Here is a 26084-nt window from a genome sequence, read left to right on the forward strand (position 1 = left end):
TAGAATTATTCTGAAAATTTATAGAACAGAATACAGATTTCAGACATTTTAGGCACATTAATGACGTAGGTATTATTATTTGTAATGTGGAAACCTCTCATTGATTTCTGTTTTGATATTTATGTGTTGTATGTTTAATATTCAGTGTGAAAACAGAAATCTTCAACAAACTACTGAGCGACTGGAGATGGAGTTACTGTATATGAGGGCTGCAGATGTGAATGGCAGAGTAGGTTCAGATGAAGATGGTGAGGGCGAAGAGGACGCGGGTGTGTACAAGCAGCGGTATGAGCGAACAGTACGAGAATTAGAATTCACCCGTCGCCGTCTACAGCAGCAACATGAAGATGACCTGGAGCAACTTGTTGGCCTCAAGAAGCAGCTTGAGAAGAAGGTAGGTGGACAGTCACTTTGCATTTTAATCCCAGGTTCTGGAAAGGCAGAGTACAAGGTAGTGTGGGAATTGTATGCAAAAGGATATTACAAATGATGAAACTTTTATTTTAGACAAAATAATCATCCTAAATATTTTCTATTAGCATCAATAGAAATACTACCTGAGAACATTCTTTAACTTTGTAAATGCTCAGCTTGAGCCCTTTGGTACCTCTGACAGTGTTCAAGAGATAAAAGAATTTATTCAAAACATTTACCAGGTTTATTGCATGTTTAATACAGTGTCTTCACAATTCATTGCTACAGATCATCATGCTCAGGAGGTAAGAACAGAATGAGCTTAAACAGTCCCTGTAGAAATTAATCTGTAGAAGTTTGTTCTTAAATGTGTTGGGCAATGGGTTAGGGCTTCCAAGTTTTATCTGTATACCAGAACATGTTATTGTCCTGTCAGAAGTGCTTTGAATGGTGGCTTCTTCAAAAGTGTTTTTGAGCTTTGCAAATGTTTTAATTACATTTTTACTTCATACTTATATAAGTTCCATAGGACAGGTAGATTATAAAAATAGATATTTAAGGGTTTACTTTAATTATAATAGAATGAATGCAGTGTAAGTTTCAGTGTTGTGAAAGAATTACGGTAAGAAGAGTACATGTTTATATTCTTTGCAGTTGGCTGATGCATATGAGGAAGTGGAAGAACAACGACAGGTTGTGGGACAGTGGAAACGGAAAGTCCAGAAACTCACTACAGAGACTAATGATTTACGACTTCTCCTAGAGGAACAGAGTTCTCGGAACCACCTTCTGGAGAAGAAACAGAGAAAGTAAATGCATGCCTTTCCATTTGTTATTATTGTTATTAATATTATTGCTACCATATGACAAAGTAATTGTTGAGATTAGGTTCATATTGATCATGTTACAGCTGAGACAGATGTTGGCTCTGACAGTAGTTATCCGTGGTTGAGTCCCAAGGTAATCCATGATGAATAGTAGCAGTAGGGCAGGCCCTCTCTATTTACTTTAGTTTTCCGTGCCAGTAATCATTCCACTTCTGTTCCCATGCTTGTTAATCAGCTCTTGTAAGGTGTGTGATGGATTTGACTGGGCATCCCATATTATTGCATTTTCAAGTTGAGGCTTCACCTCTGACAAACACTTGACTGAATTCAGTGTAAAAATGGGACTAAAGTGAGGGTTTCAGGTCCCCAAGCTTATCTTCTGCAGTTAAAAGAATAAAACTAAAATATGATAAACATAATAAAACAAATTTAAATTTGTATCTTTCTTTTATGTGGCATAACATTCATACCCCTTACCATAAAACAGTGGGAAGCTTATTTGGTGTTCAGATTAGTGTTCATTTAACAAACACTGGAATATATCCATTAATGGTATTACAAATCACTGTCTACAAAATAGTGCAGTTCTAGATCAGGTATTAATAACATTTCAAGACTTAAGTCCACATGGATATTTTTTTGTTTAGTAACTCTCTGGCCACCAGGTTATAAATGAAGACAATTAATTGAAAGTCTGTGGAAAATTATTAAAAGCATTACTAACATATGATTACAAACAGTTTCACATATTACTCTATAATTTTCTTCAAGAAATTCAGTCATTGGTAAGATATTTGACACTGCTTCTGCTTGATAAATCTTTCAGTATCAGGTTTAATTCTTGTTGTTACAATTTTCATGCAGTTCATAAAGTGTCCATCAGTAAGACACATTAAATTCTTGATTTGATATTCTCCATTAAGTTCAATGGTTATTCACATTGATAGGTACTTCCAAATTCTGGCATTATTAACAGAGTGTTTTCTATGTCAGGTTTGATTCAGAACTCCAGTTACTGCATGATGAATTGCGCCAGGAAAAGCAACAGAAGGACCGGATATCACGGGAAAAGGAGCTGATTACTGCAGAGAAATACTCACTCGAACAGAATCTTAGTGTAAGTCTCGCAAGAACACAGGTTGTTCCCAGGTCATATTAAAACATGTTGGAGTTAAGAAAATTAGCTCTCATCCTTCAGCATAAGCTATGGTCTTTCCAAACTGCACCTTCAAAATACTGACTACTGTTCTGAAATTTTAACAGTGTTACTTCGGATTTTAATTGGCATTTTAGTCATTGTTACTCAAATTAAAGTTTTACTCTGTAAGGTCATATGTACCAAGAACAAACAAACTTACTAAACTGCAATATTGATGCAGGCTGTTCACCTGGAACTAGAACTGAAGGAAGAGAAGGTGGCAACCCTGGCTCAAGAGCTTGATGAACTTACATTTGGAGGCAAGACTGAAGAGGAGGTTGCTCATCTCAAGAAAACAAAACATGAAATGGACAAAAAGCTGAAGGAACAGGTAAGTCTGCTATATTTTAGGATCTAACGAGAGACATAGTAAAATGTATACATGCATTAAAGTTGCTGAGAGAAGTGTGAGTCCCATGAGGTCATTCCCACACTTCTTCCTCAGTTCATTCCCACCATCTTTCTTCATTCTATGTGGCATCCTTCATAACCTGTTATTGGCCTCCCTCTTGGGCATTTCCTTTCACTTGCATGTTTAAAACCTTTAGAATTAATTTCTCATTCACCTGCATCTCACAAAAGCCTTGCATCCTCATGTTTTGTTAGCAAAATTTTGTATACTTTTTTCTCATGCATCCTATTTTCCCATACATTTTGGCTTGCTTGATTTCATGACCTTAATGTTTGGCGAAAAGTACAAATTTTGAAGCTGCTTAATAAGGAATTTATTCCACCCATTAGTTATGTCTTTTCATTTAGTTCCAAATTTTGTCTTAAGCATCCCCAGAAAATATTTTTTAAAATTATATGTAGGTACAAAAGCTAAAAAACATTTCCTTATAATTTGTGTGTTACAGTGATTTGTTATGCATACCAAACATCTTATTGCTGGAACTGAAATTTCATAAGAAACTACTTTTACAAAGATGGCTGCCTTCTGAGTTGTAGCACCACGTAGTCTGATAGAAGTTTACCAGTGTTTCAGAGGTCATTGCTGCCTCCATCATCCTGTTGACAGAGGCAGCAAGGACTTCTGAAACACTGGAGAACTTCTACCAGACTACGTGGTGCTACAACCGAGAAGACATCATCTTCATACTTACTGCCATGAGAACCTCAAATTTTTATTATGTTTATGTTTGATGTTGTGTAGGAAGAGGAACTGGATGATCTTGCTGGGCAAGTGCAGCTCTTGGAGCAGGCAAAACTGCGTCTTGAGATGAGTTTGGAGCAGCAGCGCAAGGAGAACCGTAGGGAAGTAGCTCAACGAGATGAAGAACTTGAAGACATCCGTTGCAATGCTCACAAGAAGGTCAAAGGTAGGTACTGCTATAAGTTACTGAACAAGAAATATTGCATTTCAAGTTTGGTGTTCAGTTTTGAATCTCCAAAAAAAATGAAGGATAGGAGATGGGAAAACAAGGAAGGAATCAGTAAATTTATGCCTTTTTACAGTTCTAATTCTGAAGTGTGACATGTCTTCTGGTTGCAGAAAGAGGAGGTGGCATCCAAATAGGGGATGTAGCTGTGAATATAATAAATAAGCAGTTGCTGACAGCCAATAAGGGATGGTCCTTTAGTTTGGGGGTTTAGCAAGTGGTAGCAACCATTACCATAAAGAGCTACCATGTTATGAAATACATTTTTGTGAAATTTTATTTTTATCTCTGTTTGACTGAAAGCAATCGAGCAATTCCAGATCTTACACTTTTAATACTGTTGGCCTTTGCTGACATTTATTGATGATATGTGATTCTTGGATTTTTAGAATTACACAGAACAAATTCAAATTTGATGTGAATTTTGAGGTCTTCTCATTTGATTGCACGTTGTATTATTTTGGTTTTGTTGACCATAGAAAAGGAGGCAGCATGTTCATATAAAATATAATGTGTATTGTCCATGATGCAGTGCTTTAACTAAAAATAATCACATTAAATGTGGGATTTTGTGTTATGTTGAGAGATTTTGATGAAATGGAAATTGCTGAGACTTATTTGAGGAAACATGTGATATTGCAGCCTTAGAGGCACAGCTGGAGAGTGAGCATGAAGAGAGGACACAGCTAGTGAAAGAGAAACATGAGTTAGAACGACGACTGGGGGCATTAGAGGAGGCAGGTCGTGCTAGCCGTGCCACAGATGAGGATCAGTTACACAGGCTACGCAAGGATTTGCGGCGTACTAAGGCCTTATTACGTGATGCACAAACACAACTGGAACGATCCAGAGGTGATTCTCCTGGGAAGGCAATTCTCCGTCAGCTGAGAAACCAGGTACGTGAGATTTCTGTTACTTTCACGTGGCAGAGTAGCTGTGAGAACCTGAAGGTGTAAGAGCAAAGATATCAGCTTTCCAGGTGCAGCATATTTTTCTGTGCTTCAGATTTCTTGCCTGTGACAAACTGAATATAAGAAATGTTTTAAATTTTGAGTTAGTTAGTTAGTTTCTTTGTTTGTTTGTGACTGCCTGTAGGCTGGATGGTCAGAGTTCATTCCTTTCATTTTTATCTTTGCCAACAGTGAGATTTCAATTGGGTGAGTATCAAGGGAGGTTAAAGGAGAGGGTATGGAAGCCGACCACCAACTCCATCTAGCGTTGGTCCAGAATATAGGTTTGCTTCCACATCCCATGGCTTAATGCTTAGACACAGAAGCAACTATTCATTTAATCTTTACTTTACCCCCACACCAAGATTACCCTGTGGGTTCCTCCACCCTTGCAAAATTTTTCACTCCTTATAAGAAGGCACAAGAGAGAGGATAAGCATTCTTTGAGTAGAGGCAGTATAAAAACAAAATGAGGATGGTTGAATGGTTAATTGGCTGCTATTTAAAAATTTGGTGTGATGGACATGACCTCTCTACAAAGCATTACATGTTGATACATAATAGGATGTCTTTTGGTTTAAGTTTGTGTTCATCTTAACTATATAGGTTGTATAGCTTCTAATGAATGATATGTGAAGATGGCCATGAATGGAGAGTACGGATTTGGAGGGAGGTGGTTGTGACCTAATTTCAAGGTACAATCCTGAAATATTACTAGAGTGTCTGAGAAAAACTAGGAAGAATGTCAGGATTGCTGTAATATTGCTGAAACTAAAGCTGGTTGCCTCCCAAATAGAAATGTATGGCATTACCACTATAGGAACCTGTTTTTTTGGCAAAATATAGTCTTATTGAATAACCGTATCATATAAAGGGGATGTGATCCAAACAGTCAAGGCTTTAGTAATTAGAGGCACAAAAAATATCTCTGAAGATCAAGGCTTGACATTGCTACTGTGTTATAGCTGGAGGACTTGGAGTGTGCACGAGCAGCTGCGGTGAAGGCTCGCCAGAGTGCTGAGATGGAGCTGGCTGAAGGTCAGGCCCAGCTGGATGAGGCACAGCGACTCAGGGCAGAGGCAGAGGAGAGAGCAGCAGCTGCCACGAGGGAACGCTCCGATATCCGCACACAACTAGAGGAGAATGAAGAGGAATTAGCAGAGGTAGTACAGAATTTATGTATTGATGCATAGTAGTTTCAGGATAACTCACTGTCTAGCTAGAGTAAAGTCATCTGGACCATGACACCATGTTGTCTTATAGGTGGTTATCAATAACAGGTGACTGTACTTGATTATCAGTCTGACAACATTTGAGAATTGCTTCAATAGATAGTAATCATATTTTCCAATATCTATATCATCTGTGTCTACCATATCATAAGTCAATAATATATAATAATTCAGTAACACGTTAACCATCATATAGCCTCAAATAATGTGTTCCATTGCTGGTGGTTGTAGGTCCTGAAGAAATACCGTGTAGCAGTCCAGCAGTTATCCATGGACCAAATGGCTCTGCAAGAACAAGCAAGTCTTGTAGCAGAGCTGGAGAGTGAACGTGCTGCCCTCAAGGAGCAGCTGGCTGAACTGTCATCTCGTCTTGAAAGCATCGAGACTCAGGGAGATCCCAGCTCTTCCCTGGCACAGCGAAGATTAGAACTACGCACCAAAGAACTGGAATCTAGGCTGGATTTGGAGCAGACCACACGAGCCAGGATGGAGGTCTGTTGTTACTTGTTATCTTATTCTAATGTAATTTTTGTTGTATACAGGTTTGTGGCTGAAAAGTTTGTAATCTATTCTGTCTTTCAATAATCTTTTCTTGTTGTTTCTTGCCAGCTGCTTCTATTCTCTTTGATGTCTTTTATGAGGGGGTTCAAATTTGGCCTGGACTTTTATTTCTCCAGACAGCTTATCAAGAGCTGTAGTTTCACTGTTCTGAAAATAAGCTTTGGTATGTGAGCTACCTACAATGGAGGTAGTGTTTTGTTTCCTCTAACATTGATCAGTCTATCCATCATGGTGGGAGGTGATGGATTAAGTTGATCTGTGCTGTAATGTACACTGTATTACCATTAGATTTATGTGTAACAAAGGTGAAAAGGCATCTGATATCCATCAGTTTCTTTAATTACAGTATGGGGAAGCACTCCTTTCACACCCTGTTTTTCATTTATTTAAAGAAGGCCTTGAACAGGTAACAGACTTTCAACATCCAGCACACCTTATCATAGCAGTGAACCATGGTCTTGTGCGTTGACTTTTTGTTAGAGAGAAACAATGAAAGTTGCCTAATTTTTCTTCTGTGGCTCTCTGGTCCGTATTTGGTCCATGGCCTCCTCAATTCTCCTCTTCCTTTCGGTCCTATTGTTAGGTTCATTCTGTCCGAGTCTTTGATTGAGGTTTCGAAACATCTTCCTTTTTACGGTGCAAGGTTTTGCTACTACCACCAAGATCTGCACCGGCAGCGGCTCCAGGCGGGCTCGCGCCCTGACCCTTCCGCGCACACCGCCGCGCCCTCCTACTCGCCGGGGCTTCAGCTTACACGCCTTTGCCTTCCGGCGGCCGGGTATAGGCACGGCTAAGGCAGATACCTGTCTTAGTCTGACCTCTCCCCCTCGACCAATCTGGCTAGGGAGGCCCTACCAGTAGCTATGCTACTGCCAGCATAGCTCTTGGGGTCACTGAGGTACTCATGCCCCACCACCAAGACAAGGTGCAGGTAGAAAGTTGCCTACAGCTGTGATCTATTCAAAGACAGACTTAAGTCTACCATCAGTACCTGAAAGCACATAATTATTCACACATATTATATATATATATATATATATATATCAATCCTAGGATTAGTTGCCAACCCCATTATGGGGTGAAGGTTCTTTATCCTTCATGATATGTTATTCAGCGTTCTGCACAGATGGCAGGCAGGTGATGTTTGTGATGAATGAGGGTGGGTGGTGCTGCCTCATCCTTTGCACAGTTCCGATTTGTCCCCATGTGATTCTCACCTGTTTGGATCACTTAAATAGCACCTGGGAGGCCAATGGATTAATACCAATAAAGATGGCCAAAAGTGTTCTTCATTGCTGGAATCTGCAAGTTATGCAAAAGGTGGACCAAATGTATTGCAAATCTAGGACAATACATGGAAAAGTAAACATGGTTTCAGTTGTGTATAAATCCTGTAGATGTCTGGAAAAATAAAAGTCCAAGTCAAATATGAACTTCCTTTGTAGTACCTGGCTGAACAATCTTTGATATGTTTCCTTCAAATTTTAATTCTGCTGTTGCTGATGAATACTTTTCATATTTGAGCTAATATTTTGTGATAACTATTTATAAAATTTGGGATTATAGTAAAATGTTGGTACAATGAGTATCAGTAGAGTTCTGTTAATATCATAGAATGTGATATTAACTTCAATTTGGAGTGTGCATTCTTTAGTGAATTTTTGTACCTTATTGGCCTTATTTTTCAATTTATGCAGACACAAATCCATTTTAGCAAAGCTATTCTCATTACAGATGTCACATTGTATAGAGTCAGAAATTGTTTTTCCTTCTGTTTAAATATTCACGATATTGAAATGTGTTTTATATCAGAATGAATAGTGTAGACTTTGAAACTGTATTTAATCAGAATACACATGACAGCTGGACATGCCTTTTCAAGTAGGTCTGTGCATTCACTTTGTGCAAAGAATGCAAAGCAAAATTATAAATGCAAAAGGAATGGATGAATCTCCACACTTATGCTGAACCAGTTCAGTGATAATTAATCAGTTTGATTTTAGAGCTGGTTCAGATGTTGGCCAAGAAACAAGTTATCCAGATGAGTTGTAGTTTTCCTCATTCCTTGCCATGATACAATACATAGATTGAAGCATTCATGGCCTATTTGAATGCATTAATTGAAGAGATGTAGTAAAATCATGAAAATTTAATCCAGCAGAGCTCATATTGCGGTCGGTATTTAATCCTGATATCTCTCTTGTATGTCCGATGACTTACCTCTGAGTTAATATGCCCAGTCCATATTGCCTTTGTTTTATAGGTCATCACAAGAGTGTATAAATATTTGTATGACCTATATAGAACCAAGTATTCTCACTCTTGCACGTAATTCCACTTAATGAATGCAAAATGCCCGCTTGTAATAAGTGGACTTTTCAATCTGCTTCTTTGACGTATTCAACAGGTCCAGATCTCACGACTGAAGGAGACAACAGAAAAGTTGCAAGGAGAGGCAGTAATGGCACGGACCAAGGAACAGACTGCACAGGATGCTGCACGGAAACTGCAGCGCACAGTACGTGAACTGAAGGAGGCAGCATCAGCGGGACAGGCTCGTGAATCTGAAGCAGCTCAGAGGCGGAAAGATCTTGAAAAACGGCTTGAGTCTGCTGAGGCAGAGGCAGTGGCTGCAAGGGGAGATCTGCGTCTTGCACTTACTAGAATCCAAGACTTACAATCAGCCATCCAGGGTGAACTAGAAGACTGTAGTGGCAGTGATCACACAGACAGGTGTGGCATGTAAAATGTTCATACAGGATTAAATCAAACACAGGCTTGGCAAATCATGTCAAATTTGAGGCTTCTACAGTAGTTTGAATGTACATGATTTTTTGGGTTGTTATACTAATGATGAAGACAGTAAGCTCATCTGAAATGTTGACTCAGCCAGAATACTACATAGCACAAGGACCTGTATCTTAGATATTGCAAAACCATTATACAGTGAAACCTCGATACATTGTTATTGACGGGGGAGAGACATAAAAACGAAGAATACGGGAAAACGGCAGTTGCGGGAAAGCATTAAAAATGAGAATAAATTAAAATAGTGCGTTTTTCTTTTGCATACACAAAATAATTCACATAAAACCTGTTTCAAAGTTACTTATTGCCAAAAAAAAGTCTTTAATGGATAACTTTACGTTTTAGGCGAAACAGAGCCCTTTCAATGTTCAAAACGTTTTCCCCATCACCTTCAAAAATATTGTGCGCATAAAAGAATGAATTCACTGTTTCACCAATGCGGCATGTGCTTCGGCAAAACTCGGCACAGCTTCGGGCTTGTATTTGTCATCTTCCCCCTCCTCACCGTTTCCCGGCCCCTATTGCGTTTGTCACAAGACTCATCGATGGCGTCGGACGTGGATGTGACAAGCTTGTTGTGCGTCTTTCTGTTAATTTATCTCTAAAACGACCATTTTAAATTCTAAAAACATCTCCTAAATTTCGTTATAATTTCTCAGAAACGATCAGTGCGGGAAAATTGTGGGCCAGGACTAAGATTTTTGAACGATTGATGCGATAAAACGACAGTTCGAGGAACGATAGAATCGAGAAAATGTAACATTATTTTATATGGGACGTATCAAGGACCAAACAAAACGGACGATGCATCCAGGAAAACGATAGTTCGGGGAATGATGGATATAGATTTCACTGTACCACATATTCCAGACTTGCTGTGTGCTGGTACAATCTTGTAAAACCTGGTAAAGTTCAACCATGTTTCATCTCTGTTAAATAGAGATTGGCTTTTTCACAGTGAAGATCTGGGTTTGATTCGAGTTAAATCATTGCGGGATTTATAGATGAAAAAAATTGCATTGGTATAGTATTTTCTCCAAGTACTTTGATGTTATTTTTCCACCAATGTTCTACCTACATTATCATCATCCACATAATCAATAGCTGATACAGTACCTCCATCTGAGATGCCAGTGCAGTAATATTATTCTTTTATTTTTATGCATCTGTAGAAGGACCAAGGTCATTAGTGGCATTATGTACAGTTTTGGGAGATTTTGGGCTTTGACAGTCCTAATTTATGTAATGTTTGTTTACAGTGATCAAGACAGTGATTGTTCAGATGAATCCATTAATACATTCTTGTCCAATCACAAGATGCCTTTGGTGTCAAGCACTGCAAATTCAACTCCACGGGTTCGAACAGCATTAGAACTAGACATTTCATCCAGGTAAGAGGTAGCCTCTGAATGGAATGTTCAAGGTGAGCATGGACATGTTTGTGGGAAAGGTAACACAATTATTTTGTCTTATTAACATATAAACAAAAGGAGAAATGAGTAAAAAAATTTATAATGAATAGAGAAGTTGTAACATTAGATCACTGTTTCCTAAATTTTATGGGGACAATCACATTTCTAAACAGGAACAACCTAATTAATGAGCCCTCAGTTGCATTTATTTAAATTGATCACAGCCAATTACTGTGCCATACCTGCATGCATAAGTGCTGATTACTTTCCACGGAACTGTATGTTGAACCAGAAGGATTTATGGCATACAAATTCTAGCAAGACAGGCTTTTCTCTTGAGTTGTGCAATCTTGGATTCCACTGTTAACAATAAAGTCAGCAACAGTTCTGTTAGGCAGCACATTGTAGCTTCATCTCAAATACTGTATGTGTTGAATTAAAAGTAAAGGCTTCATCTTGATTTCACAGAAATGCAGTGCATGAAATTTGATACCATAAAAGTAACTGGAATGGTTTCAGATGCATATTACATCACTGAGATATTAAATGTACCTAGTCATTTGGATGAGATAATGACTTTGGTATGGCATGGATTATTTTGAACATCACAGAAAAATATCATCTTCAAATAAAAGGAGTCAGTGCCAATATGTGAAAAATTCTGTTTTTCCAAAAAAAATTGAAGACTAATGTGGTGTGTTGATTATTTTGATTTCCACATTTTTATTATCTACATAGTGACTAAGCTGTGACCTGGATGACTTGGGGTTCAATTCCTGGTAGGAGCAGAGATTTCAGCTCAACCAGCCTTGTATCCAATGATACTGGGATTCTTTCCTCAGTTGTAAAGTTGCTTGAGGGGAGGGGGTAAAGTGAGCAGGGCATGAAGCTAGCCACTCACCTTCATCTGCTGCCAAGGCTAATATTTGGAGCTATACCTCCACTTACCATACATCTGCATGACATAATGCTTACTTAACTCTTGGGGACATTGCCTTCAAATTCAGTGGAGAATATTTTAAAGTATACCTGATAAATGAGTGAAGCATACTGTTCCAGAAAATAGTAATGTAGTCAAATACAGGAAGCTTGAGAAGATAAGCTTGCTGTTTTATGAAAGAAAATATTCAGTAAATTATTTAAACTTTTCTGTCCTATAGTATAAAAGTTTGCTTGAACAATTTTACACTTTACAAAGAAATTACATGGTAAGGGTTTTAGTTTTTGTGTGAAATAAACATAATCTAGACCAGAGAGCTTACTGAGATGAGAGCACTGTATATTTCATTCACAGATATGAACATTCTTTTACAATCAGTATTGAATGGTAGCTGGCCAGGAGAACAAAGTTTCTGGAAGTGTGATTACATAGCTCCTTGAATTATGCCTTATTCAGTCATAGCAGCTTTAGCTGAGTACTAAGTCATCATTGATGGAGTAAATTTGTTTTTTCTTTACAGATCTCTAAAAAGTGCTACAAAGCTGTGCAAAAATGTGAAAAATGAATCACAGGACTCTTTTGCATGAAATGTACAATGTTAAAATAGGATGTTACACAACTGTCTGTTCACACATGTAATGCATTGAGGTTCAGACTATTTCTCATTATTATATCAATTATTTCCCAATCAGACATGTTTTGTACAGATCAACACTTGTGGCATTCCTAGGTTCATCATTATTGGCTCATTTATTTAAAAAGGCTGTGTATAAGGACTAAACTAATTCAGTACAATACTGTATCACCTTCATGTATATGCATTGTCTGAAGTCATATATCACCACAGCTTAGTTTGATCTATATATTTACACAAGTTACTTACAGTTTAAAATTACTTCACCATTTGTGACATATCACAAAATACAGCTCTCTCTAAGAATATTGTGTAGACCATGTATTATGTTCCCAGGAATACATTAAAGCTAATAGTTCATAAGGAGAAAAACTGAGGATGGAAGATTGCATCTTTTACTACCTTCTATATGGTAATAAGTTTGGTATCGAAGGGATTATAAAAAATTATTTTGTTCCAATCATTTATGTTTGTGTGTGTTTAAATCTATTTTCATTGCCTGCTCTTATGTATTATTATGTACAATATAATTTATCAATAAATTAAAAAATGATTTCATTGATAGCAAGACTATAAATTAAATAATATTGCATGTTTGCGGATTCGAACCACCGCCTAACCGAACCCTAAACTCATCAGCCCAGCGCCTTAACCCCTAGACCACGAGACATGACGTCATAATGTTGTTTAAAACTTTCTCATAAGGTAACTATACAAAATATTAGATATAAGGAAGTTTTAAAACTTGAACTGGCATGAGCTCGGTAGCGTAGTGGTTAAGGTACTAGTGCTTAGTTGTAAGTGTGTTTAATGTTGTTCTGTGTTCGAATCCCCATTTATTCCATGTTTTCAGATTGCAGCATAGCACCAGCTCGGCAGTTTAAGCTAATATTAAATGTTGGATTATTGTGTTGGGGGGCGAAACCCTAAGAAAAATTCTGTTATAATAGAGCACTCTTTTGTTTAATTTTCCAACATTTTCTATCATTTTGTATCATTTGCTGTTGGGGGAAAACTCTAAGAAACCTAAAGAAATTCCAAAAATTTCCAAAAAACAACAAAAACTCTTTTGAATAGAAGCAGACAGGAAAAAAATCTTTCAAAATAAGGAAAACGAATAACTAATAAATATGTAACTAGTAACAAACTAATAAATCATTTTGTGGGTCTGGTTACAAGCGGTCTCAGGCTGGATGTGGTGCAGTGACACACTGCTCTAGATATTCAGAATATAAGACGGGATATTAAATCATAATGAAGGATTTGGGTACTAGTGTGCAGCACCGGAATGAAGTAGCGCAGATAACTAGTAGGAATCTCTGCATAACTTCCTACAGTTACGTTTGCTTACGTTGCTAGTAATCTTGTAACAGAAGCAGAAAATAACGTTATAGAATGGTAGGCATACGGGAAACAATTTTTACCAGGTAAAGGAGTTTCAGCTTGTCGAAATTGGACATCCACCTCAAGTGTGGGACAGTCAAGTATTTCTTGCGTTGCTTGTGTGAGCCTCTGGTGACCAAGATTTTGTAAATGCTGCTGAGAACGCTCATCCACAAACTAGAAAAAACACAAATGTAAAAATTGGGAACTAAACCTTGTAGACACCCTGTACATCCTCATACTTCTGCCTGTGTTTGCTTCTTCTTGGCCCACAACCTGTTCTTTACTTCCACCCCTAACCCCTCACTCCCCCACTACATTCATTTAATTACGTCAGTGGTTCTTCGAGAAAAGAACGCCCTTTCACTTTGTTTCCGGCGTTGCTGTGACGAGGTAAGCTGATGCGTAGAAATGCAGAGCAATTTCCTTTCAGAGTAAAATGGAAGGCCAGTCCATGCGGAGCTTTTATTGAATTTTATATTTGTAGATTTACTAATAGTTTCATTATTTCCGAATATTAACTAAATATATGGTACAGAGCCGTTCTGCATAAGCTGATGGTAGCTTAGCAGTCAAGGAATTCGCCGACCCTTTTTTATTGAACTAGAAGTTTTATTCATTAGCTGTACACGAGGTTAACCGTGTTAGGTTAGAATATGTCGAGCTTAGCTACGGACTTCGGGCTTGTTCTTCTGAAGCCAAATCGCTGGGTGTTGGTCATTTTTCTGTCTTTAAACATTACGTTCTGTAGCCCACATAATTTTTGTTTGGAATAGTAATTAATTGCCACAGAAGCGAAATAAATTATTACTGTGCCTAATTATTAAAAAAGGACGACAACAGTTTCAATTATCGTGGAATGAATTTCGTACGCAATTCGATCCATTTTTTCTCTCAAGGCCGACTTCCTACGCAGACGAGGTCTGAGTGAGATCCCAACTGGATTGCGACGTAATAGATCAGGCCCTGGTTACTTTGCAGTTAGAATGGGGCATACAATGGGACAGTACGTCCGTGATTTATAAACTTCAATATAGCCGATTATTCAGTTAGGACACGTGTATTATACAGCATTCTCGTTGGATTCAGAATATCGATGAAATTTCAGGCAGTCTCCACTCTAAGGAACCTTCAGACGATCTTAAAGCGTGTCGCTGTTTACCCATAAAAGCAGTGTTATAATTGGGGAGGGGGTTACGTTTCCGAAATACCAAAACAATTAGAAATCAGCCATCTTATTGCCCGAAATAAAATGTATTTACACCAGAAATAAAACGATGATTAAGTACGCTACAAAAAAAGTAAACAACGTAGAATTAAGTCCAAAACGCAATAGGAAAACACATGTTTTCCCCTTAATCCTTTACTTTGGCATAATTCATTCCAAGGTATCCAGATAGATTAAAGCGCATTTTGTGGGGACTGAAGTAAAGATGGTGAGGGAAATGGGGGAGGCATCAGGAGAGTTAATTAATCTGTCGAAAGATTCCGGGTGAGTTCGCTTTCGGATGAAGGGTACGCGCATCGTTATTAAAGTTAGTCTGAGAATAATTTCGTAAAGCGACGATTGATTTAATGTAGTTAGCCCTATTAAAATCTGTTTAATCGGAACCCGCAGTGCGAACCGTGTAATCTCATTGTCGTATGCGTTTGCAGTTAAGAATAGTCTCGGCCACGGTAATTATCAAAATGGGTGTTAAACTTTGCTTCAGAATCCGCTATCCGTAAAGTCTGAATTGGACATGTCAGCTGCTAAAATACTGGGTCGAAACGCAAATACCGTAAACAGAAACACGCAGCTCCATTAGACGCTGCTACAGGAGGCTGCTCTGGAAATAACGACGTAGAAAACAGACGTTTCGGGTCCTGAACGGAGGACCAAATCACAGTACAAAGTTAGGATCCAAATCTTTCGAAGGTGTTGCAAATTTCACGTCTTTTGGATCGAAGGAAGCAGATGGTTTGGTGCACCAGGCAGCGCCCTGTCACATTCATGACCTTCAGTCGCGTAGTGCTGTGTGGGTGACTACTTGCTCATTTCTGTTACTTGTGGAGAGACACAAGAATTGATCGTATGCCTCACGTGGGGTGGAAGACTGGATTTGTTTCTGTGATGAGTTTAATTTTTGTTTCAGAATGTTATACAGAGCCTTGGCTTTGAAAGGGGTCGTGATATACTTGAGAAAAGATGAGTACACGAGTTATTCATATACTTCAAAGACGTCTGATTGAATTTGAGGAGACGTAATATTCTCATTGAATATACTATATCCATGAAAGCAGGTGTGTTATTAAGGATGGTGAAATGCAGTCTTTATCATTTACGCATTTCAGCACATGCCATCATCAGGTCATAATGTTTGCTTTCTTCGGTAAGTGCACTGCTGTTATGTACTTACAAGCATATTGACATTGGTTGTAGTGAGTGAAATGGCTACATTTAGGTATTTTTTACGCTTTTGCACTTCATGTTGCTATGTGATTTATTTATATTTAATTGTATGTGTGTGTGTGTGTGTGTGTGTGTTATTTTAATTATTGCAAATGGGCCCATTTGTTACATTAATGTTTGTATTGTACTTCTTAAATCTTATTATAATTTGTTTTAAAACTTATGGTTAAATTGCTGTTTACTATAGTCTTACATTAAAATGTGTTAATTCTCCATATTTTATAGTGTCTAAATAGTGCATATTGTTTATTTGATGTTTTTCTCATTATCCTTGTTGTGTTTGTAGTAATAATGTCAAACATGTATCATGTAAGACTCTTTCAGGTTTTAAATTAACTGATAAAGAATATTGGCACAATTACCACTGTGATTTCCATGCAAGTGAAGTGTTCCAGGTTAAGTGGCATTACAACAGCAACAGTGACAAAAATTGATTTGAAATAGAAAATGTGAAAGGATACAGTAATTGGAATATGTTTCCTATGCTCATTGAATATAAAGCAAAAGATTTTGGTACTAAAGTTGCTTTTGTGAGAAAACTGATGAGGACCGAGAAGTGGAAACATCTACATGATAGGGATGCTGTGGATTGTCTTCCCCTCAAAGTTTCCTCCATCGAATAAGTTTCCTTTCCTGTGTGTGCAGGGGAAGGAACACCACTGTTAGAGGCGGGGGATGATTGATGGGCTGTTTGCAGTGTGTTAGTGTAAGAATCACAATCAGTCGAGAGGTAAGGGACGATTTGATGTTATCAGTGTGTCAAATGTGTTGCAAATGTACTAGGCTTCTTTTGAAGGCATAAGAATTAGTATATTTCTGATGTATCTAAAGATATATCATCATGATGTCATGAAAGCAGCATTACATATTCAACAATAATATATTGCACACACATTACGGTATTATTAGTATAATCGAACTCGTAAACTAGAAAATTGTAACCTATAAACCAAAGTAATAATTCATAACAAAATCAATGCATTGTCAATATTATGTCATGCATGTATTCTGGATTTCAAAGTAATGACTTGACTGTTTTGGCTGAGAAGAATTAATCAGTACATTTGAATTTTCACAAAAGTATATGAATGCCGCATGTTTGTTGAAAAGAAGTTGCCAACTTTCTAATGATGTGATTATCTGTGTTTTTTATGTGCTTCATTAGAACTTTATCTGCCTTCTGCTGTTTTCACAGGGTTGATCAAGTGGATTTTGTTACACACCAAAGTATCAAATTGCACATCCATTAGTTCGAAGCTGCAAGTGCGTGGGCATTGTCCGTTCTGAATGACGTTTTGACCAGTGGCCTTTTTGTTACCTATTGATTGTTGAGAGGGTATGAATATTTTCTTTGTTTCGTGTCAATAGGTTGATGGCATCACGAGGCAATTGTTTTGTCACATAATGAATCATTTCATGGATGATTCTAGACCCACTGGATTTGTTTTTTTGGCCATGTGCTTTATTAAGGACCATGTCAAGAAGACTAGAGTGCAAGGAGGAATGAGTTTCCTTGCATTGCAAGATTTTATGTTGTAGGAATTTTATTGGAAGTAAACCTAGTATTGCATTCTTACTTATAATTACATTACAGGAAATGCAACAATGTTGAAAATGGAGGTACATTAGGAGGGGAAGGAGTGCGGAAGGACGCATAATTCTAGTGGTACGGCCATCCTCGGAGCTGAAACTCTATTGCGTGTGTGGGAAATCAAATAGAAGGGCTTCTTTTAAGAAAACCTTGAATGTGCAATATTGGTGCCATGGCTTTGACTGGTCTCTGTGTCCATTGCAGATATGTAATCTGTACCACATCTGCCTGTTGATGTATTTCCATCTGCTGGGAAGAGGCAACCAATCTGAATTGAGAGGGAAATGAGCATGCCAGGTGGAATGCAAAGTGACCTGTTTCTGTGACGAGTGTAATTTTTGCTTCAGAATGTTATGCAGGAGCTTTGAAGTTTCAGGGAGCCATGAAATACTAGAGAAGAAAGGTTACAGTACTTGTTACTACGAGGCGTCGAAGAAACCTGATCTAATTCTTGCGTTCATGTGTTTCAGTGCAAACATGCCGTCGGGCCATTATCATTTGCTTGCTGGGAATTCTGTGTTCTGCTGTTGTGCACTTAAATGTGTATTAAAATTTGTTGTGCGTCTTATTTATTGTGCTGTTATTTGTACACTTATTATTTCAATCCTAATTTTTTTGTATGTTCACATTGCATTTCTTGCTTCTCTAATTCCCCATTAATTGTGATACAAAGTAAAATTAATTAAAATTGACATTAATTATATTCTTACAGTGCAAATGTTCGGCTTATTTATATTGCATGCATATGTTGAGTGTACTTCATTTTGATGTTTTTCTTCCTTTGTTGTGAATTTGATATGCGTGTGCTGATTCTGTTGTATTATTTCATGCCAATTATAACACTAGTTTCATCTTGAGGCTAATATCGCGATGCACACGAGATATGTTTGTCTGGGAGTGTTTTAAAACCTTGATTTCAGGAGTTCCCTCATAGGCCGGCCACATTTATTGGCGTTTACAAGGCAACGAGTCTAAAGTGGCAGGAAAATGAGCATGCCTGGTGGAATACGAAGTGGGTTGATTTCTCTTGACGAGTATAATTTTTGCTTCAGAATGTTATGCAGGAGCTTTGAAGTTTCAGGTAGCCATGAAATACTAGAGAAGAGAGGTTACAGTACTTTTTACTACGAGGCTTCGAAGAAACCTGATCTAATTCTTGTGTTCATGTGTTTCAGTGCAAACATGCCATCGGGCCATTATCATTTGCTTTCTGGGAATTCTGTGATCTGCTGTTGTGCACTTAAATTTGTATTCAAATTTGTTGTGCGTCTTATTTATTACGCTGTTATTTGTACACTTATTATTTCAATCCTAATTTTTTTGTATGTTCACATTGCATTTCTTGCTTCTCTAATTCCCATTAATTGTGATACAAAGTAAAATTAATTGAAGTTGACATTAATTATATTCTTACCATGTAAATGCTGGGCTTATTTATATTGCATGCATATGTTGAGTGTACTTCATTTTGATGTTTTTCTTCCTTCGTTGTGAATTTGATATGCGTGTGCTGAGTCTGTTGTATTATTTCATGCCAATTATAACACTAGTTTCATCTTAAGGCTAATATCTCGATGCACACGAGATATGTTTGTCTGGGAGTGTTTTAAAACCTTGATTTCAGGAGTTCCCTCATAGGCCGGCCACATTTATTGGCGTTTACAAGGCAACGAGTCTGAAGTGGCAGGAAAATGAGCATGCCTGGTGGAATACGAAGTGGGATGATTTCTGTGATGAGTGTAATTTTTGTTCCAGAATGTGGGGCAGAGAGCCTTGATGTTGGAGGGAGCCATGAGATACTAGAGAAGAGAGGTTACAGTACTTTTTACTACAAGGCTTCGAAGAAACCTGATCTAATTCTTGTGTTCATGTGTTTCAGTGCAAACATGCCATCGGGCCATTATCATTTGCTTTCAGGGCATTCTGTGTTCTGCTGTTCTGTACATAAATATGTATTAAAATTTGTTGTATATTTTGTTGCATGTATTGTTTATTTAACTGTGTTATTTTTTATGTGTATTGTTTGTTTATATTCCAATATTTTGATATGGTATATTCATTGCATGTTCATATTGCATTTCTTGCTTCTTTAATTCCCTGTTAATTAAATGTGATAGAGAGTAAAATTGATATTAATTATATTCTTACTATGAAAATGTTCCCTTATTTATATTGAGTGTATTTCATTTTGACGTTGTCTTGTTATTTGTATCCTTTTATGCATTTTATATTTTTTGTGCTCCAAGCTGTCATACTAAAGCTGCTGTATTGACGCACACAGGACATATTCTTTGCCTGGGGCTGTTTTAAAAGTATTTCAGGGATTCCGACATCAGGCCATGTTGATGGGTATTTGCGAATGATGGTGGGGCCTGTCTGCTAGGAAGAGGCAACCAATCAGAAGTGACTGGTGAGTGTGCATAGTGGAACATGAAGTGGATTTGCTTGTGCAATGAGCCCCCCCCCCCGCTCAAAAAAAAAAAGAGTTTGAAAGCCTTTGGAGTCAGTGGGAGATTCTGAAGCAGGATGTGTGAAGAAAGTAGAGATCGCCTGGTAGATCATTTTTGTAGGTGGTCCTAAATTAGTACTATTCACATTTCATTCCCCGTGGGCCTTTTTTAAAGCATGAATTCAGATTCCCACCTTAGGTAGTGTTCCTGTGTGTAAAGGACATATTGTGATGAATTAAATTTTTTCTTCCAGAGGCAGTCATTCAAAATCAGCTACTCAAATGCCATAGCAACCATAAAAGGCATAGAAAGTGAGACAGTACGTGGGTAATGTATAGAAATCACTTAAGCCTGTGATTTAACTTTAGGAGACATTCTTTTAGTATACGAAATTCTTATCAAATGTAGTGTATCAATAAACTCAGTTTAGCTACAAAGAAAAGTTTGAAACTTACAAAAATGTTTGGTATACTCACCATTCAATGGTCTGATGTAAAGGATGCTTTATTTCTAGTGCCACAAGTATTTTTGTCTTGTCGCCTGAATGAAGGACACATTCAAGTAGTTAGGAGTAAGTGTAATAAGTTAAAATTGCTTTCTTGGTGATCAGCCATAGTTTCAAGTGAAGACAAAATCCCAAAGCCTGTAATAAGAGGAGAGGAATTAGTTTTGAAAAATTCCGTTCATGGAGACAAACCAATTGATATGTTACAGCCATATCCAATGTATGTCTGAAGGAAGTGCTGGGTTGTTTGCTACCAGGAAGACCATCAAGAGGTGGAGAGATAGAAGAGGTCCAGGATAGTGGCAGGGAGACGACTGGAAGGTCAGTGGATGGGTGGAGAATTTTAATATTAATGAGCACATGTTTCTTTTTAATGTTTCATGAAATTTAACAATATTTCATAAATAATTAAAATAGTTTTCAATAGCAATGCTTTCAATTTCTCAGATTGTTTTCTCTGTTTTAAATTTCAGGGACAGAGTCGGCAGAACACGGCTACCCGTCTCGACAGCGTCTCATGAGCAGGTTCATGCATCATTGCATCATGAATAATTACTGGTATTATCCCCGGTTCATACAAAATATAGTGTATCAATGAAGGTTGTGTAGTTATTGAAGATGTTTTTAGGTGACATCCATCCTAAAATAAATGCAGGAACAACTTTGTTACACCTGACATTCATGTGTATTTCTAGTATCATAAGGAGAAACATAGGACATAAATGTGTGTTCTTGTTGCATCTCCTGCATTAATGACTGAGTTCAAGTGTTTAGTACTAAAATTGCCTTCTCTTAAGATCAGTACTGCTACCAATGCGAGATAAAATTCAAAAGCGTGTGATCAGAGAAAGGGTACTAGTTTAGCTACTCTGTTTGTTCTGGTATAAAGTCAAAATAACTGATGTGTTACAGACTTGTCCAAACTATGTGTGAACGAAGTGTTGGGTTGGTTTCCACCGCGAGAAAATAATGGAGGAAGACCAAGAAGGAATTTTAATATTACTAAACCTATTGCTGTATTTGCGTATGTTTCATGAAACTGATACATACACCATAAATAATCGAAATAATTTTCACTAATAATGTTCATAATATCTTCTCAGGTACTTGGATTAATTATTATATTTGTTTTCCTTTAGTCATGCCTGTACTTTCTAATATTGGAATTTTCACCGGCAAACTATCTTTTACCAATATTTTATATAATACAATGCACAAAGAAGAATTTCTTGCATAAATATTCCTAATTCCAGGGACAGTGTCCACAGAGAAGGGCCACCCACCTTGAAACATCGTCTCGAGATGTGGTTCGTGCAGTCGTGGAGTTCCTATGGGTGTGAGGCATGGTGGCAGCAGTTGCATATTGGGCACTTCAAGTTGTCTATGGTTCAGACATCGCAGATGTCACGGATGTAACGGGGCAGAAAAAGATGAGTGATGACCAAGCTGTCCAATGGCAGGTAGTCAACGTTCAGGGCATAATGCAAGTGGACAACGGGTGACTGAAGACCAGTGAATGACTGAAGAATATAATCTGTGATGTGAAAGAGAAGTGAAGGCCAAGTGTCACAGCTTGGGTGCAAGAATTGAGCCCTGATTTTGTGTCATGTGGTGGTTTTATGTGTTGTGTTAAACCATTCATGAAGTCTGCAAACATTTTGGAGGAACATAATTGCCTGTTCGTCTGACGTTGAAGATGAGACATTCTTTACTCCTGCGCAACTTGGAGTTGAGGGGTCAGCTGCAGGCCCTAACCAACTTGCCCTGAGAAGAAGCTTTTGGTAAGAAGTGAAATGGGTCACGCTTCTGGAGGGAATGAAACTGGTGGTCCAGCTTGTGACTGAGCTACATATTGTGGTATGTGACATTGTAGTGTTTATGTATCTGCTACGTGTATCCTGAGATTTCATTCTATCCCCTCAATTACTGGTATCGTGTTAGCTCACATTCCTTACAGGCACAGAAAAGAAACAAAGGAGGCTTACATGTTCACTGCGAAGTCTGCGTTTGTCCCTCTTGCAGGAGTCAAATGAATTCACCAATTTTCATGGAGAATTAGCCATTAGGCATGGCGCGTATCTTGTACTTCTCAACCTTTTACAACTGATAAGGTTGTAAACTCGCAACTTGTAGTTTTAACAGATTATTGAAACCATTGCAATTTTCATCTGGTAAAAAGCTAACTGGCTGGGACATATTATGAGAAGGAATGGATTACTGAGTGATATCACCGAAGGCCAGGTTGAAGGAAAGAGAGGACTAGGAAGAAGACTGATACAGCTAACCGACGACCTTAAACAAGGAAAGAAGATGACGTTCCAGGAATTAAAGCGAGAAGCCGAGAATAGGGACAACTGGAGAGCTCTGTTTGGGCAGAGCAATGGACCTGTCGTAAGAAGTAATGAAATATTGAAGGTACACACGCAAAGTTTAATATAGAGATAAATCTTAAACATATCGTCTACATCATTACATTAATTTTAGGATACTTACTTTTTTGACAATAGTATTTCTTAGTTGTTTAATGGAAACTGATTTATGTTGCACATTCATCAAACATAGTCTTGAATTATTTTGGTGTTGCCCAATTATATTATTGCTGTCCTTACTATATGGACGTGATGTTAGCATTCATCATTCTGCAGTAGGTGTTGTAAAGCGATATTTATATTTTAATTTGATGCTTGCATGATTAGAGAATATTAGTATTTGAACTACGCAGTGGCCTGGAAGAGGGCTGTTCGTTAATTTAATGGTTTTAATAGGTCTCTGGTTGAAATGCCATTACACTACATTGAATGACGTAATCACTGCCTCGTTTGTAATCGTTTCCACTTTGATAGGGACCGGCCATTATGTCATAAAATTCCATATATGTGTTTGAAGCAACTGAAAATGTTGAATGAGAAGAAGTAATTACTTAAGGACCCACAGAGCAGCAAAGTTTTAATCAAAAAGTGACACAACCGTGTTGAGTAAGTCATCAGTTTCATGATTGCATATCAAGAAATATAATTCATGGATTGTTTTATGTGGCTAAGAGTAACTGATGAAGTCTTTCTTGCTGTGACCATTTCTGCATGAATTTAGTTTATTGGTGTAGTAGTAGTGCATGCAGTTGAAGTAGTAGTGAATAGCATGATTTGTGCTAATTTGAATTGCATGATGCAGAATTGTTGGTTGTGTGTAGGTAGATCATGTGTGAACATAAATTACGAATGTGCCATTTGCTATTGATAAACTGAAACAATATTTATATTTCTGCAGTTTTGTGTACTCTGAAATTTGTGCTAGAATGTATTTATTGAAATTCTGAAGAAATTGTTTTGTGGGGGGCTTGAAGTACTCTCGCACACGAGCATCGAAGTGCATGTTGAGAAAGGACGTATTGCGCTTCTGGATTGTGTTGGGCACTTTGTGCGGATGAGTTTGTTTTGGAAAGATGTCGCGGTGATCCTGCAGATGGGTAATGCGATTTGTATACCTTAATCCGTGCCTATGCTACGTTGAGCGCGATACACGTTACCTTTGCGATAAGAAGCGTTTGTATTTGATTTTGAAAACTGCCGTTGTTTCTTGCCGGATTGTTTCAGCTGCCAGTTGTGCGTTCTGGTGAAGAGATATCTTATATCCCAGGAAGACATTTTGATGTTGCTGTTTCAACTTGCTCCATGAAGAGTATGAAGTTGAGCTGCTCCATTATATTAAGCAATCGCTCATGTTCACTTTGTTCTTCATAAATGAAGATGGGTGATACGGGAATCAATTTGCTGTAACGGTCAAAATGACTTATGTACAAATATGTTCTCTGTAAGCTGAGGTGGGTGATATGTGACTGAATTTGGCGTAATACTAAAATGATGTATAAGTGTATTGTCTGAAATAATTTCCTGTATCTGGAATAACTTACTGATAGTGATGTTTCATGTTACAATGTGTATAAAGCGATGTAATGTGTTTTGCTTGTGTAAAGAGTCAGGAACTTGGCCCTGTATACTGTATTTTAAAAAGGTTGTGTTTCTGTGTTTTATTTTGAAATGTGTGTGTCACTTATGTGCTGGTTTGTACTGCTACTTGTGAAAATGTGTATATTCAACTGTGAGATTAAATATTGCTGATGTTTTGATGTGTAATTCAGCACAAAATGAGACTATCTGTATGTTAATCACAAGAATTTTGTAGTACCTTGTTTGCCAAAATGTAACCGTCTCATCCTGGAGGTGGCATAAATTGCCTTCTTTTTAATCATGACATAAGGCATTGAAGTAGGGGAACCTGTATGGCAGTAAGTACGTAAATGTTTCAGAGATTCTAATTGTAGTCTGCAATGTACATGTGCTGCTGCTGGGATTTGAGAAGAAACTTTGAAATTTCTTGTAGTGCCCATTGTTACGGCACTGCCATTTTGAATCTCAGGTTTAGTGTGGTGAGAGTTATGCAACCTATCCTAAAGTTCTGTCCTTATGTTAGTGATGAATGACAACAATTGCTCACTTGAAGTGCACTGCATTTGATGATGTAAGGGAAGAAAGAGAAAGTGATATGTAATGAATACAAAATAAATGTGAAATGATGATGGATACACAGATTGGAATATTATGCAGAATGAATGGCATTAAGGAAGTTTGTTAACAAAGATGTAGTAGGCTGTAAATATGTAAACATGTTTCAGTGATTTTAATATGAGTCTGTAATGCATAATTGTTGTATGTTTAGTATTGTGCCAAGTGTAAACTTTGAAATGCCTTGTAATGTTCATTGTTACAGCATTGTTGTTTTGATGTTGAAGTGTAATGTGGTAAGAGTCGTGCAACGTATCCTAAAAATCTGTCCTTTTGTAGGTGGCGAGTGATAAATATTGCTCCTTTGAAGTGAAGTACATTTGGGAAGGTAGGTACTGAATAACAATTAAATGAGATGTGATGTCTGATAAGTAGAGTAGAATATAATAGAGAATGAATGGCATTAAGAAAGTATGCTACGAATAGAGAGAGAGAAGTTAGGGCGCTTTCCCAATTGTTCTGGGTATCAGTTTTGAAACACAATTTTTCAGCAGTAAACTAATTAATGTCAAATAGTAATTAAAGAGTTTTCACTGTGCCATTTCTGCCTTTGTACATGAACAGTTTTGTGCCTAGGGATTTTGTGAGTTGAGATTAGGGATTAGTCAAAGTTAAGAGGAGTAAGTTTCTCCAGCCTTCACCGTTGTAAATTACTTGAAGTGATGGAAAAGATATCAGGGTGTGTGTGTGCTTTTTAGTGAAGAATAAATTTTTTCATATGTATGACATTACAAAGAACGCTGAGGAATATGAGTTCAGAATGTGTATTCAGAAACTGTCTAAGAT

The 26084-nt window shown here is 37.6% G+C and overlaps 1 protein-coding gene across 13 annotated transcripts in view; it reads left to right on the plus strand.

The window, feature by feature from the left end:
• Positions 1-24884, plus strand: part of Mhcl (Myosin heavy chain-like) — a 113304-nt gene extending 88420 nt beyond the window's left edge. For 5 of the 13 annotated variants that reach the window (XR_015537245.1, XR_015537241.1, XR_015537248.1 and 2 more), the window contains 17 exons: positions 146-394; positions 1069-1223; positions 2235-2358; positions 2621-2770; positions 3593-3758; positions 4461-4714; positions 5734-5931; positions 6232-6492; positions 8969-9294; positions 10629-10760; positions 15874-16110; positions 16836-20191; positions 20485-20558; positions 20946-21057; positions 21210-21294; positions 21990-23151; positions 24330-24884. Coding sequence is in view for 3 of the 13 variants with exons in the window: in XM_022069989.2 (XP_021925681.2) it covers positions 146-394; positions 1069-1223; positions 2235-2358; positions 2621-2770; positions 3593-3758; positions 4461-4714; positions 5734-5931; positions 6232-6492; positions 8969-9294; positions 10629-10760; positions 12242-12308 (2082 nt within the window). In the remaining 10 variants the exon portion in view is untranslated. Of the gene's footprint in view, positions 1-145; positions 395-1068; positions 1224-2234; positions 2359-2620; positions 2771-3592; positions 3759-4460; positions 4715-5733; positions 5932-6231; positions 6493-8968; positions 9295-10628; positions 10793-12241; positions 12920-15873; positions 16111-16835; positions 20192-20484; positions 20559-20945; positions 21058-21209; positions 21295-21989; positions 23152-24329 lie in introns of those variants that run through there. The other 8 variants (XM_022069990.2, XM_087356472.1, XR_015537246.1 and 5 more) reach the window with 7 other exon arrangements.
• Positions 24885-26084: the final 1200 nt, after the last annotated feature.

This window comes from Zootermopsis nevadensis, unplaced genomic scaffold (genome assembly GCF_977971745.1).
Source record: "Zootermopsis nevadensis isolate Lab colony 2312 unplaced genomic scaffold, Znev_1.0 Znev_ptg000027l, whole genome shotgun sequence".
Taxonomy (NCBI): Eukaryota; Metazoa; Arthropoda; class Insecta; order Blattodea; family Termopsidae; genus Zootermopsis; species Zootermopsis nevadensis.